The sequence below is a fragment of the Brassica oleracea genome, chromosome C3 (genome assembly GCF_000695525.1).
Source record: "Brassica oleracea var. oleracea cultivar TO1000 chromosome C3, BOL, whole genome shotgun sequence".
In the NCBI taxonomy this organism is placed as follows: Eukaryota; Viridiplantae; Streptophyta; class Magnoliopsida; order Brassicales; family Brassicaceae; genus Brassica; species Brassica oleracea.
Genome location: NC_027750.1, coordinates 383,492 through 399,526, shown reverse-complemented (window position 1 = coordinate 399,526; position 16,035 = coordinate 383,492). Strand labels below are relative to the sequence as shown.

The 16,035-nt window shown below is 32.1% G+C and overlaps 2 protein-coding genes and 2 pseudogenes across 2 annotated transcripts; 2 read left to right on the top strand and 2 right to left on the bottom strand.

Moving 5' to 3' along the window:
* The first annotated feature begins 2,308 nt into the window (after positions 1-2,308).
* Positions 2,309-4,389, top strand: LOC106336483 (probable serine/threonine-protein kinase NAK). The gene is made up of 6 exons (XM_013775319.1): positions 2,309-2,564; positions 2,816-3,123; positions 3,201-3,336; positions 3,412-3,554; positions 3,636-3,759; positions 3,850-4,389. Exons 1-6 carry the CDS (start codon positions 2,513-2,515, stop codon positions 4,260-4,262), a joined length of 1,176 nt encoding a protein of 391 aa, XP_013630773.1. The 5' UTR covers positions 2,309-2,512; the 3' UTR covers positions 4,263-4,389.
* On the bottom strand, positions 4,284-5,576 carry LOC106336484 (annotated as a pseudogene).
* LOC106329595 lies at positions 5,384-6,758 on the top strand (annotated as a pseudogene).
* A 3,235-nt stretch (positions 6,759-9,993) lies between these two features.
* Positions 9,994-13,778, bottom strand: LOC106329056 (expansin-A9). The gene is made up of 3 exons (XM_013767631.1): positions 13,523-13,778; positions 11,322-11,640; positions 9,994-10,515 (listed from the first exon to the last, which is right to left on the bottom strand). Exons 1-3 carry the CDS (start codon positions 13,677-13,679, stop codon positions 10,206-10,208), a joined length of 786 nt encoding a protein of 261 aa, XP_013623085.1. The 5' UTR covers positions 13,680-13,778; the 3' UTR covers positions 9,994-10,205.
* Between the last annotated feature and the right edge of the window lie 2,257 nt (positions 13,779-16,035).

Sequence of the window (16,035 nt, the reverse complement as noted above, 5' to 3'; positions counted from 1 at the left end):
TTTCTTTCTAGGCTAAAATATTTTAAATTTATATAAGAAAATTTATTAATAACTTAATTAATTTAGTGTTATATTTCTATAATATCTATGTTTATGTGACTTATATATTATCACTATAAATTTTATAATTTTTTATTTATGTAACAAAATTTATTTTGAAAACATTATTATGTAACAATACTATTTTATATTATTATGGTGCAATACTATTTTACATAATATTTTTATGACAATGTTTTTTACGTAGATCCAATTTAATTTAACTTCAATAATTGTTTTTTGAGATACTGTTAGAAACAACAAAAAATATTTTTTAAAAATTTAGCTATAATATATTGTACTTCAAAATAATTTTGTAGTAATAATCTTATTTGAAAAATTACTTGAAATACACTAATTTAGGTAAAATAGTTTTATGTTTTAATTTGAAATAGAAATGGATCTTTCTAACAAAATCTTTTTAAAATCTTTGTAAAATTTATTTTAGAAAAATAATCATTTAAATTTTCACTGTCATTAAAATATAGTTATATTTTTTAAAAAAATTATAAATCAAAACTAAATTAAATTTTAATTTCTAGTTATAGTTTATTATAATTAAAATTTGAATTAATTACTTGTTGTAAGTAAATTTTAAAATGATTTTGAATTCTTTTTAAAAGTATTTTGTTAGAATTTTCTTCAAAATACTTATTTGTATTTCAAATAAAAAGATGAATATATTAAATCATGGCTATATGAATAATGTGTATTATAGTTCTCTTGAACTCTAGATGAAATGATACGGGTTATAATGTTCCTTTTTAATTAAATAGCTACAATTAAATTTAAAGAATATATATCACACGTTAAAATAAAATAAAAAAACATATGTTTAGTAAGGAAATCAGGAAAAGATCTCATTAGCAATACATTTACTTAGTTGTTTAGGAAAATAAAAGGCTAAAATGCAACCATAATTACTGTTATGATATTATTGTACAAATAAGAAATTTCATCTAAGTAATTATCTAATAGAAGGTCCAACTTAAAAAAATCACACATGAAATAAGTTCTGACTTCTGTTTTAATATATAAGATAAAAATGTTTTTAGGAAACACTATTGCTAAAACATTTTGTTAAAAGAATGCATTATCTTAATTAAAAAAAATATTCAGATTTGGAACCGAGTTTCAAAGAATATATAGGGAGAATATTCTAATAAATTATTATTTGTCAACCAAAAATATTTTCAATTTTTTTATTATTGAATTTATTGTTAAGATTTAGTAAAAATAATTTCTTGTTACTAAATATATTATTGACATCCTATTTTAAAAATGATTTGGATTGATGGATATATATTTATTTGGATAAAATTAGTATAAATATATATTAATTAATAGATGACATTTCACATCATAAACAAAGATCTAGAACGTATGAAATATTTAATAAAAATATCACAATTTTACATTATAAACAAACCCATGATTGTTTGCATATGAGCATTGGTCATATTTATTTTGATTACAAGTATATAATAAGATAGTTTATTTCTCATAAAAGCTAACTTGCAACTGTAGTTTATACATAATGGTTGTTTTTGTTTTGATCATGAGAATGTCCACAAGTAATCTAAACAATTAAAATCATGTTTAAAAGGATTAATAAAAGGATTTTGGTTAGTATAGGTTTAGTCCCATCATGAAAAATGGTTAGACCATAGACCATACGTTGTTAATAAAGCTGATTTTTTGTTTGATGTGAGATGTTAGAAGTAGTTGAAAAATGAAATATAACACTTAAATTTTTTTCTTGAGACTTATATAACAGTTAGATCCCAAATAAGTTTCTAAATATATATATTAGATAATGCATAAATGAAATATTATTGTATAACTAAATTATAAGGGATGTTATATCTATTGCTAATGAAATGTGAATAAATCCAAATTTAAATGACAACATTTTTAAGTAGATAAAAAGTAGAATTCTAAATTAATAGAGTAGATCGCAAATATTAATTTTTGGAAGTTAATTAATAAAAATTCGAATATATCAATTAATTGTTTATTAATGGGCCAGGGACGAAAGCAAAGCCTATTAATGGCTTAGCGATTGAGCCCATAAATCATTTAAACATAGGACGATGAACAGAGATGGTCTTAACAATTATACTAGTGGATTGTAGACTCGGAAGTCTTATGAAGAAAAGTCAGCAAGTCAGCGATGAAAAGAGATGGGATGAGAGGAAGAATCAGACCAGATCCAATCTTTCACACTTCTTTACATTCCAATTAATATCATTATTTTATTTTAAAAAAAAAAAGACTTTTCTTGGGAGAACAAATGTCAAAAGAAAAGAGCTTGGGGGAGTTCATTATTAGCCTAATATTCTTTCTTCATTTCCTACGGCTGCTGGGTTTGTGTTTACACACATAAAGCTCTTTCTCTTTTTTTGATTTGCTTTCAATAGAAGAAGTAAAGAGCTGAGTGAGTGAGTGATTGGTTTCTTTCTTGGGTGTATAAATGGGAGCTTGTTTCAGCAATCGGATCAAAACAGATATTGCTTCCAGCACATGTTAGTCTTTTTTGCTCAATCTCTTTTAATTTTTAATTATTATAATTAAATCTGAACAAGGAAGGTGATAGATTTCAATGATTGTTGTGGTTCTTTCATACTTGCTTTGTCCTGAATTAGAAAGTCTTGGATTTAATGAAAGTTGGTGTGTTCAGGGTAGAAAGATAATATGTTTCCATTATTATTAGTAAGAAGAGTTGGTTCTTGTGTGTGTGTTTGAAATGTTTATAAGAGAAGAATTATTATTGTAGGGCTAAGTTCGAGATTCTTGAGTAGAGATGGGAGCAAGGGGTCATCGAGCACTTCTTTCTCTCACGTGCCTCGAACAGAAGGCGAGATCTTGCAAAATGCTAATCTCAAGAGCTTTACCCTCAGTGAACTCAAGTCAGCAACGAGGAGCTTCCGCCTTGATAGTATGGTTGGTGAAGGTGGCTTTGGTCGCGTTTTCAAAGGATGGATCGATGAGACTTCCTTGGCTCCTTGTAAACCAGGGACTGGACTCGTCATTGCAGTGAAAAAACTCAACCAAGAAGGGCTTCAAGGTCACCGAGAATGGCTGGTTAGTCACACTTTCTTCCACAGTTTTCATCTCAAGTAGTGTTACCTCTTTTTGAGTTTTTTTCTTGTGTAAAACAGGCTGAGATCAACTATTTAGGTCAGCTGAATCATCCTAACCTTGTGAAACTGATTGGGTACTGCTTGGATGAAGAGCAGAGGCTGCTTGTTTATGAGTTCATGCCTCGTGGGAGTCTTGAGAATCACTTATTCAGAAGTAAGTGAAGATATATATATTATCCTCATGAGACAATCTTCCTTTAAACAATTTTATGATTTTGTCATAAAACAGGAGGAACATTCTATCAGCCACTTCCATGGAACACAAGGGTTAGAATGGCTCTTGGTGCAGCTAGAGGACTCGCTTTTCTTCACAATGCTCAGCCACAGGTTATATACCGAGACGTCAAAGCATCCAACATCTTGCTAGATTCGGTATGTATGATGCATGATTGATATTTTCTGTGTAGCTTTAGCCAGAGAAGTTTATCCCTTGCTGTTTCAATGTATCTGCAGAACTACAGGGCAAAGCTTTCGGACTTCGGCTTGGCTAGAGATGGTCCAATGGGTGACAAGAGCCATGTCTCTACCAGAATCATGGGAACTCAAGGATACGCTGCTCCAGAATATCTAACCACTGGTATGTATGTATGTAGACATTTGCATCTTCTGACAACCTTTGATCACTGCAAAGAACTCCAGTACTGATGTTTCTGTCAAATTTTGAAAGGTCATTTATCGGCAAAGAATGATGTGTACAGTTTTGGGGTGGTGTTACTGGAGTTGTTATCAGGAAGACGAGCAATCGACAGGAACCAACCGGTGGGAGAACACAATCTAGTTGACTGGGCGAAGCCTTACCTAGTAAACAAAAGAAGGCTTCTTCGAGTGATGGATCCTCGTCTCCAAGGTCAATACTCGCTAACCCGAGCTTCAAAGATTGCACTTCTTGCACTCGATTGCATATCAATAGATGCCAAGAGTAGACCGGACATGAAGGATATCGTCAAGACGCTGGAAGAACTTCATGTCCAGAAGGAAACACCAAAAGAGGAGGAGCAGAATCTTCAACCCAGCAGTGATAACAACAACAACAACAAATCTCCGCAAGCTGTGAACTATCCTAGGCCTTCAATCATGTAACAAGGAATTTAGAGATGTATATACTCTTTAACCTTCTCTCTGTGTTAGGTATTGTTTCATAGGAACAAGGGTGTCTTAATTTTTGTCCACTTAAACAACACAAAAAGAAGAAGGTTTTGTTGCCATATTCAAGTGTTGTCACATATAAAAATGTTATCCGGATAAAAAGACTAGAGTAAGTAAAACAGGCACAGAGGTGAAAGATACGAGCAGAGAATCAATCTTGTGGTCATCGTCCTAAGAGAGCAACACGATCAGACTGAACAGCTTGAGTAAGGTTGATGTCGAAAAGCTCGCAGCGAATAGGCATCTCAATCTCATAGAAAGGATTCTTCAAGACGTAGTCAGTGTAGAGTTCATAAACGTATCTAAGGAGGCTCTCCATGTGAGGAGTTCCAGGTTCACAAACCACAAAGAACTTTGTTCCTGAGAGAAAAAACAAGAATCAACAAACAAGAGAGAGAAGAACATAAAAGAAAGGCAGTTGTGAGAATGTATATAAACCTGGGAGAGACTGGAAGCAATGGAGATCAAAGGTATCGGCTTGGAGAAGCTCGATGCTGCTGAGAAATGGCGTGCATTGAGTGCCACAAACTGGCTACCCTCAAGCTATCATTCGTATCCATCCTTCCCTTCGTTCCACAGTCCTGAGTTTTCCCGAATCCAACGAACACACAGAAGAGAACAGAACAGATCATAGATCAAATCCAAACATAGCAGTCAGTCTCTGAGTTACGATTAGTCTAATTCAGATGAGAAAAATTCATTATCTTGAAATGATTCTCGTGAGAACCAAATCAAAGCAAACAAATTAAAGTCCAAGTCTTTAAGCAGCTATTCACAAACCCTATAGTAATTAGCTAAATCACTTCTTCTTCTACACGTAATGATCTCCAAAGCTTCTATTTTTGGTCTATCCCTCAGGTGGGAGATGAAGAGCAAGGGAAAGATGATTTACCTTGTAGAAAATCAAACCACCAGATTTGTTGATTATGTAAAGACTGTAAATCGCTGCCATGTTTGCCTCAAAAGATCCAAACCGACAAAATCTGCGAGGACGATGAAGAACGGAACGGAGATCTACTGATGGAACTTTAAAATGACGTCGTTTTATTGTATCGATGGTCTATAGTTGTGCCACGTCGACTTACATTGTTAACAGAAGAAAAGTCTATTGTTGACTAACGTCTCATAGAGCGCCACGTGTGCTTTTATGTTAAGAGTCCATAACCAAAACGGTGTCGGTTTCTTACTCTCACACAACTAACTAACTACCGAACTTCTGAAGAAAAGTAGTAAAAATGGCGGCGGTGATGGTGATCTCTGCTATCTCGGCGGCGAGGTTCGTTGTGAAAGTTTCAATCTTTTTTTCTTTAATTTGGATTAAAAATGCTGTTTCCTCTGTTCTTTCCAGTGGAGGCGTGATGTGGCATTTGCCGGATTTGAAGTTCCGATTCAAATGGACATTTCTGCTGAGAAGATGATATTTGGAGTGGGATCCTCAGAGAAGAGCTGAGTTGATCAAGGTTAGTAGAAGTATTCAAACATCTGTGATCTTCTGTTACTTCTTCTTTACAATGTGATTTTTTGAAGCTTTGGGTAGGATTCAAACATCAATAAGTATTGTTGTATATGATCTTCAGCTAGAGCATGGTCTGATTTTCCATCTTTGTCACATTATCAAACTTATTGCTACCATTTAAGCATCTCAAGTATCATCATTATCCCACCTTTCTGCTTGTTCTAATTGTGGCTGGTTGGTTCAGGTGTTGGATATCGATATCTCATGGAGATTGCACAATGCCTCTGATGGCCAAAGAAGGCGTGTTCAGATTTGTATGGGACTCCTCAAGCCCTTCAAGGTATCTTATCTAACAACACCAAACCCCCGTATGTGTGTGTTTGAAAAAAATGATTTAAGAAACCTTTTAATCCAGCTTTCTTGGATCATCTACAGGTTCTCCTCTTGGATGAAATAACTGTTGATCTTGACGTTCTCGCAAGAGCTGACCTTTTGACATTTCTTAGAAAGGAATGCCAAGAACGAGGAGCAACCATTATCTACGCCACTCATATATTTGATGGTCTTGAGGATTGGCCTACACACATTGTAAACTCTTTTCTCTATTTTGCTTCTATACTACTAAAGAACAAATACATAGAACACAACATCTTTCCATTGTTATAGGTGTATGTAGCAAACGGATGTTGCAACTAGCAATGCCAATGGAGAAAGTGAAGGAAACAAGCAAGAAGTCGTTGATGAGAACAGTTGAGAGTTGGCTAAGGAAAGAAAGAGACGAGGAGAGGAAGACTAGGAAAGAAAGGAAAGCCAATGATGGCCTTCCTGAATTCGAATCACGTGCTGAGGAAAGCCATGTCACGGGTGACCCTGCTCGGATGCTCAACAATGGCAGGGCGGCCTGGAGACTTCACTCTACCATTGCAGGCAGTGAAGATCATTTCGTATTTAGCTCAAACAGAGTTCTCAGATAAGCATGCATGCGAGAGACTCCACTGGAGCAAAAAGGTCATAATAATTACTGTTCTGTTTTTTTTTCTACAAATAAATATTTCTTTCTTTTTTCTAACATGTTTGTTATTCTGAGATATGAGTTTATATTTAGTATGATAATGAGAGTTTTTTAGTTGATCTGTATTACTAAGTGTTTTGTTGAACTTTATCTAAAGTAAGATTTTTACAATGCAATGTATCTTTGCCACAGAATTTTACAGTATATTAAAATCTTCAAATTCATCGATCTAAATTCATTTTAATATTAACTCTCTACTCACTTGCTTATCAAAACTATTTATGTTGAACTAGTATACTAGTGTGAGGAAGAAAGAAAAACCTAGTCCCATCGATTTGATCTTTGCCGCTCACTCCAAAGCAATTGTAGACTCTTGACGAATCTGCACTCTAAAAACAATGCGAATGAGCTCTAATGATAGTGCTAAATCAAAGCTGGTTTCACCATTGGTCTATGAGGCATCGAAAAAAAAATATTAAAATATTCAGAAATTGGCAGTTTAATATTTAGCACAAACAAACAAAACAGCAGTTTAATTGCAAAGATTGTTTCATGAGAGAAACGACAATGGAATGTGCATTCGCCTTTTTCCTAATCATGCTCACTAATTAGTAATGACTATAGTTATAGGATTTATTAGTTTTTAGTGTTAAAGAAGGATTTATCAGGGTTCATGAAGAAAAGCCACTACAGTTACTTCTCACCAAACCTAAACTATACTAAAACATGCATGACCGTCCACTTCTATAAATTAGAATTCTCTTCTTTTCTTATTTTGCCAATTAAATCAGAATTAATTAAATAAGCTAACTACATATTTTTGGCCGAACGTATATGTTACTACATCTTTGTATTCATATTTGGTCATGAGTCATGAGCAACACCATCGGTGGGTGTCTTAAAATCAGTATGTAAACATAATAATAATAATATTTTATTCTAATACAATTTTGTAATAAAACTTTATTTTTGTAATACAATACACGTCGATGATTAGTATTTGGGGAGGTTCATGCAGAGTGTATTTCTAGGACCTTGTTTCATCTTCTTTCTTCTTTTTTTTCAAATATTCTAATAACTTTTACATTTAAGGACTCCAATGACATACCCTCGTTGGAGGTACTCTCATGACATTTCCTATCATAAATAAATCAGTGTCTTTCTTTCTTAACAAAACAAAAAGAAGAAAAAGAATTGGGTATCGACACAACAAACAAATAAGATGTTACATTTGAATTTAATCGGTGATTTTCTTACGTTCGTCAATTGTGTTTTTGTTCTTTTGTGCCGAAGAGAATTGATGCGTTTACGATGAGATAATGGAGGATTTATGCTCTCCACCATCTATAATCTTTCTATCTTTTCTTCTTCTTTTTACATTCATTCAGGTAAACCGACCAAATAAACAAGGCCACACAGATTGCTGCTTAAAGGACATTGGAACGTACTAAAAGCGAAAAAACGAAATATTATTCGGATTCATATTGACGGCAGTTAAGATGAAACTTGTCCATCTCGACCAGCCACATACAGAGAGGTAAGCTACCAAAACTACTTTTTGGTTTTTTAAATTCGCAAAAGATAATTACGATTATAGTTAGATCGGTCGTGATTTTGTGATTTATAACTAAACAATTCAATGCAAGAGATTCAATGACATTTGCAATAGCGCAATCTTTTTTTTTGCAGTAAGTGACAACTATTTTGTGTGGTATCCTTCTGATCAAAGAAGTACACTAGTGTTTCAAATTAAATAAAGGCGCAAGATCGTTTTCTGGTAGCCTGATTATAGTATTTTTGGAACTGTATAAAGAGAACAAGGTGTCTTTACCACAAGACTTGTTTATGTTACGGGTATTTTTATACAAATATCTTGTTATATATATATATATATTATGATTTAGCAGAACTAATTTATGTAGAAATTACAAGATGCTGACAAAAAAAATGATAGAAAGATCATGTATTTAAAGATAAAGTATGTTTTAGACTTTTGGGAAAAACTTGATGTCCGCATTTTATAGCATATATATACTATTTTTGGCAAAAAAAAAGATAATACTATCACTATTTAAATATGTACATTTGCAAATTAAAATGATGTAAGGTAACTAACAAATACCTAATTTCGAAAGAAAGAAAGAACTAGACAAACAAAAGCCGTTGTTATTACATCACTGACTGATGCTATCTAAATCGGATGCATCTAGATGTTACCACATGAAAAATTGTCACCGAATTAAAAAAATCAACAATAATGTAATAAAATATTTACAGAATAAAAAAGGCGTGATACATTGGTTGGTCCATCAACTAAATCATCAGAATATAAGATAAGATTCTGTAAAATCTGATTCAATATCTTATATTAATTTTGGTTTTTTCCTCTGATAAATCGTGATCGCAGATTGCACATGACGATAGTGTAATGCATTTACATCACATCATATGAATTCTGTCTTCCTTAATGCATCAGCTCTCACATAAGTACATGCTAAAATACGTATGGTACACCGTATATCCCGGATCCTAAACCGTATAAATCTATATATTCCGTGCGTTTGGGTTTGACTGATCTTAGTAGAGTATAGTGACGTTGTAGGACATTTGTTCTTTTATTTTTCTCATAAATGTATGAATGGTTTGATTCGAAGGCGAATAAAATGGATGATACTCATATTATAAAAATAAACATGAAGTTTGAATATTTTTTAAGCGCTTTAGAAAGTTAGAAGGAACAAATATAGATCCTAACACAAATACAAACGTAATATAAGCAATCCATACACCGCATCAATACATTAAAACTTAGTACACAGATAAACTATCAAATAAATTTATTTATATAAATCCAAGTTTCTCGAAATCATATATATATGGTTAATACAATCAGAGCGTAAAGGAGAGCTGCGGGCAACATTTATCTTTATCCCAACCAGGGCGGCCCTCAAATTTAGGGGGCCGCAGGCAAATTATTAAAAAATTCAGCTAAAATTTTTTTTCGTAAATTTAAGTTTAAAAAAAAAAAATTTGGGGTTTTTTTATTGAATATTTTTCAAAAAATTTAGGGGTCCAAAACCAATGTTTCGTTAAGCTTTGTCCAGGACCAATACTGATCCCAACCCTTTCTTTTTGAAGCCGCTGCAGCCGCTCTACATAACTAAACAGGACACAACACACCAAAGACAAACGAAAACTAAGCCTAAGTGTTTTAAAATAAAACCCTTACTTCCAAAACAAGCATCCCATACTTCCCCTGAGAAAATAAGGGAATAATGGTAAAACCCAATTCCAAACAGTAACTTTATTTAAAGACACGTAAATATCTATATTAGAAAAATCTTCATATATTTTGCCGGAGAAAAATCTTCAATATAGCTTCCGCAAATTTATGTTTATTTTCTAGGAATCAGACGCGGAAATTCTTGCCGGAGAAAGTCTGACCAAATTGCCAGTTACTCGGAACAATGTTGTTGGAGGTGGAGCTTCGGCCATCGGAGGTTTTGACTCGGAAAGAAAGAGACTGGCCGACAAGAATTGCGTTGGATTGCCAGTTTTGTCCCCAGTTCCGACTAAGACCTAACCAACCTGTGTTGCTTCCTTTAACACTCACCATCTGGACGTTTCCGGCTCCGGCTACGTTAGTGACCAGCACCAAGTTGAAGTACTTTGATCCGTTGATCGTGAATCTCATACCTCCCTTCTTTCTACATGGGATCCTGCAACACCGCCAAAAATATATATTATATTTTTACATTATTTTTATGTCCGAAGAATGTATATAAAATTTTTAATGACTCCTTTGTTTTGTTTTTGTTATTTTATGTCGATATAATATAAAAAAAAATTAGTAGACTATTTTATACTTATTAGATAGACACTAAATATTTTTAATAATTTTAGGCATTTTCATGAAAGGAAGTGAAATTATAGTATGTTCTGATCACCCGACTGTTTAGGGTTATGTGGATAACCGGCAAATGAATGGGTTGCTGTGAAGAAGTGTCGGGCCTTAGCTGACTTCAATGCAATCCACCACAACAACAAAATTGTCTCGAATCTAATACAAGAAGGGTCTAGATGTGTAAACTACTGAATCGCCCTCGGGATTTTTACCCAGACATTAAACAACGTCATAGTAAAAAGGGTGTTTTAGTAATTTTTAAAATGGGTGTGTTGTGGCGAAGAAAAAAGTTAGTTTGCTTTAATAGGTCTAAAAGACAGTAAAGGTGTGACTGCATAGACTCAACTAAAACAGTACGTTAACAGAAAAACTTTTATGTTTGGTTCCCAAAAAAAAAAAAAAAAATTTAGCAACTTTCTCGGGAAAATAAGAAAAGATGGAATAAAGAATAGAGTGAACATGCCAAAACTCTGAAAATCTTCAAGCTCACAGATTCTTAGATTCTGATTAAATAAAAATATTAAAAAAAACCTCTGAGGTAAAATAAAAATCTACCTTCGTTAAGAGGGAGAGAGATAAGGAAAACAGAGTGGACTAGACTATAGAGATATGAAGATCTACCTGCGGTAAGAGACTGGGACAATACCGGCCTTATACTTAGCGATGGATAGAAACATAGGCATGGCGAGATCAAAGTGCTCACGAGGAGGGTTACACCAACCACCATTGTCGCTAGCTTGAGCAAAGTTAGGCGGACAGAAATTAGTAGCGGTAATAAGAATAGATGGGTTTCCTGGAAGACACCAGCCTGGATCATTGACACATTTGAGCTCAAAGCAAGCCCCACAGCTCAAACCATTGTTGAATAAGGCCGTGCTTAAAGCCGCCGTGTTCACACCGTAACCTTGGCTATACAAATTTCCATACCCGCACGCACCACCTATAGAACAATTACAAACCGTTAGTTAAATGTCTATTCAGTGAATATAGTGTGCTAAAAACGTGATTTTGATATTAAAATGGCGTATTTGGAGATCTTTAATATAGCTGTAACTGGTAAATCAAAAAAGGAATACATGGAATATAAAGGAATGGAATAAGATGAATGGAATGCAGTAGAAAAATGGAATGAATTCATTCCATCTATTCCTTATCAAAATTGTTTTGGAATAATTTGCTTTGTATTTTGGATAGATATTTTTGGAATTGATGGAATGAGCATTCCATTTCATCTAAACTATTAAAACAAAAGTACAAATTTGAATTAACCCTGAGTTTTCCTAAATAATTACGCCTCAATGCCACTGCTTTTAATACTCAGTTACCAACGAAATTATAGTTCCATAATTAACCAAATTTAAACGTGATTCAAAACCAGTTATATCTCGGTTTAGTATTGCCTACACAATCCAATTACATCTATCCAGAATTCAATTAACTACTTTTATATACCAGTTGGTTTTGAAACACGTACACAATTGGTTTAAGTTATTTCTCGGCTAGTGCTGTCAACAGAATAAAATTCAACCTTTCCAAAATTCAATTGACTACTTTTGTTTGTATACCAAATTTGTAAAACTTTCCACACAAAAAAAAAAGATCCATTAGTATCTAATCAATTCTACTCATTTGTTTTTAATTTTTTATTATATCCAAAATATATTAAAAATGCTAAAATTGGTTACTTAATATAAAAAATATTTTTTGTCCACCAAATCTAAACTAATAAATTCGTAGCGCAATTAAATCATGTAACATTTAAAAAACCTTTCCTATTTTTAAGCTGTCATTATACTAAAAAGATTGCAATCTTACTTACAATAACTTCATATTCTATTATCAAAAAATGCAAATCACGTCTAATTTAGAGAAAGGAAACAAGTATCCTGTTACCTCAAGATTCAAATCCGATTAAGGTATCCCACATTAGTCCTTTCAAATCACGTTTGACTTACCCAAATAACGAATATACTGTTTTTATACAATATACAAGTTATATTGTATGTTGTATAAAGAAAAATATTTATAATGAAAATATAAAATTACCCATTGAGATTAGTTGAATGATTAGGTGGGTTTATGACAATGGTACATGTAAAACCCAAGAAAATTATAAATTATTTTATAAACAATAAAGTCAATTAACATATTTTATCTCATATAAGTTAAAATATAACATATCATCTAATACTTATTTATTTATTATTAAGCGCCAAAAAATAAATTCGGCATAAATAATGAATAATTATAATAAATAATATCTAAACAAAACAAATAAATAATAACTCAACATTAAGAGATTAGATATATTATTTTATTTCCAACACATTATATACATAATAAACAACTAAAACAAATAACAATTAAAAAAACTAATAAAATTGATGCATTTAAACTATAAAATCATATTAAACATTTGTAAATCGTAAAAATATATACAATGAAGAAAGTTTGAACTATAAAAGTTTAAATCCGCGCGGGCGCGCGGATCATGATCTAGTTCATGTTAAATGGTAAATTTTTTTATGGAATTGATGGAATTGATCATTCCAAAGCATTCCATTCCAAAAATGGTCAATCCAGTTACAGCCTATGTATATTATGATTTTGAATGAAAAAAATAATATTAATTATAGGTAAGATATTGGTGAAATTTGTAAAAAGAGGATCCGCAGATTAAATAGTAGTAGAAAACTTTTCGGATACGATGAATAAAATAAGTGAGAAAAAGTGTGTAGGGTAGGCGTGAGAAAGGGGATGAAATTAATAATTTGAAAACTTTGGGTACAAAATAAAAACTATAGGTGTGAGAGAGAGTGTACCCATAGTGCCGGAAGCGTCAGCTTCACCGTAGAAGGTTGCGTGTGCGTTTACCCAGGGACCTCCGGTGTAAACTCCTGGTATTTTAGCGTTCACTGTGGTCAACGTCAGAGCAGCAACCACCATAATCGCCATTGCTGTCATTACTTTCGCCACCATTTTATTTTTCTTAGTATAGAAAAAAATTAAGTTTCTGGAAAAGAGAGAGAGTGAGGGAGAGGAGTATTGTGTTAGAGTAGAAAGGTAGGAAGGCTACTTATGAAGGGAGAGAGCAAAGAGTTTACGGTAATTAATAATACTCCCTCGGAAATGTTTTTGTTTCAAAATGGAAGTAGCTTTCGTATTTCTAAGTAATTTTTATATTTATTGAATACAGTGTGACCAATCAAATTAAATAGACTTATTTTTTATTGGTTAAATTATATCTAACCTATTTATTTTAAAATACTTTTTAAAAACATAATAATTTTTTTAATCTTCGTGTTTTTAGCTAAAACTATTTATATTATGAAACGGAGAGAATACTGTTTTATTCAAATTTAAGTCATTTTTAAATGATTTCTTATTACTTTCAATCAAAGGAAAAAAAACACATAATTTGTGATTCCGCATTTAAGTTTGATTCCTTTTTTGGCTTAAATCATTACTAACGTTTATGATCGAGTGACTTTATTTATCATCCCGACGTAATAATCGTGTATATGTGCACATTTCATCATTTATATATTTAAATTAGTGCACAGTGTTTCTTTAAGAGTTATAAAAGATATGTGAAAACATCAAATGATTATTTCGTGATAATTATATGTTTTATCTGAAAGTATAATTATATTTTAAAATTATCTAAGGAAATACGAAAAATTACCTTGCAAAATTATAATTGTTCCTTTTTTTCTTTTTGAACATTATGTTCCATTTTTCTTTGAAGTTTGAAATCATCTGTGGCATTAGCTATTCCACTTTTGGTACTTATTCTTGTTTCTGACTTTCTGTAAAGCAATAAAGAAAAATCTTCTGACCCTTTTCGTCATCAAAATTTTACTTATTCGCGTTAGGTTAAAAAAAAGTTACGGACTCAAGTCTGAAGAAGTAACTTCAAATTTGATCAAAAAAAAAAAAAGAAGTAACTTCAAATATTTTGCTGAAATTGTAGTTTCATCGGGAATAGTAGCGCCGTATTAGCCAAAGAGGATTATAACTGCGTCAGACTGAGCTTAACTGATTATCTAATCAACCAAAGGTGGTATAGTTTTTTTTTTGACAACCAAAAGGGATAGAACTGAGTCAGACTTAATCAAAGGTGGTATATAATATGGCGAATTCGCTAAGACTGATAACTGTTTTGTAGAATGCAGTTTATTTGAAGTTTTGGGGATTGTTTTCTCATATTTTGTGATATCTGGCTAAGAAGTAACATCGACTAACAATACATTGTTAGTCAGTTGCTACTATTGTTATTTTGGTATTTACGATAAAATACCAAACATCACTCAAATGCAATATTTTGTATTCATTGTTAGTCAGTTAATAATATTTTTATTATAATACAATAGCATACACACATGGTGCGCACATGGGCACCTGATGCATTTTCCTTTGGTCAATTTGCAAGTTGGGTGACAAATTGGAAATCTCACATGAATTAAACCCTCCGATCCGATCCAATATGTATGTATGTTGTACGTCAGAAAAATGTAATAAAGAAAATACGTATGTATGCTGTATAATTGTGTTTCATTGGTTGTAAGGATACTATGTATGCATGTTGTAGACCGTTTTCAAAACAAAAAAAGTATGCATGCATGTTTGTTCAAAATGTGGTGTATAATTTAAATTCATCCTGATACATAACTGCATAAAGAAAAAAAATAGAGAAGATCACATCATATAAAATATATACTAAGACGAGTTATATTGACAACTAAAATTATTTTTCGCAATCCATAAAATTCCAAAAGCTTCATATATATATATATATCATACAATTTTATATAAAAATTTAAAATATTCGACCACTATATCCATGTGGCTGGATTTATTGTCAATAGCTCATATTTTTTAGTTCTATAAATAATTTTTTTTTGAGAAATAGTTCTAAAAATAATTGATCTCAAGGAACGTAAGTATGTGTATATCTCTAACTACGATATGTTTTCACAATTTTGTTGGGTTTTAGTCGATTTGACGAACTGTATTCTAATTACACTGTTTACACATATATCGTATGAATTAGATGTAAATCTGTAAATTTGTAATCCCATCCAAAAAACTATTAGAGACTAATAATCTATCGCATTAGACGACACTTAATAAATTGTACTACATGTGAGTTAGGATTTTAATCCATGTTGTTGATTAAGTATCAGTACCCGTTTACGTAATAATTTTACGAGAAAATAGTAAAGAGAAATGCATGTGCAAATGTGCAATTAGTATTTTGGGGTAATTTTAGAAGCAAAGAAATACTTAGATCTCACTTCGTCCGTACCACTTGACACCCAGCACTAGTTTAGTG

Coding starts and splice junctions, on each gene's coding strand:
- LOC106329056 (XM_013767631.1), bottom strand. CDS start 13,679: ATGGTGGCGAAAGTAATGACAGCAATGGCGATTATGGTGGTTGCTGCT. Junction 11,641..13,522: donor TGACGCTTCCGGCACTATGG/GTACACTCTCTC, acceptor ATTGTTCTATAG/GTGGTGCGTGCGGGTATGGA. Junction 10,516..11,321: donor GTCCCAGTCTCTTACCGCAG/GTAGATCTTCAT, acceptor GCGGTGTTGCAG/GATCCCATGTAGAAAGAAGG.
- LOC106336483 (XM_013775319.1), top strand. CDS start 2,513: ATGGGAGCTTGTTTCAGCAATCGGATCAAAACAGATATTGCTTCCAGC. Junction 2,565..2,815: donor AGATATTGCTTCCAGCACAT/GTTAGTCTTTTT, acceptor TTATTATTGTAG/GGCTAAGTTCGAGATTCTTG. Junction 3,337..3,411: donor TGAGAATCACTTATTCAGAA/GTAAGTGAAGAT, acceptor GTCATAAAACAG/GAGGAACATTCTATCAGCCA.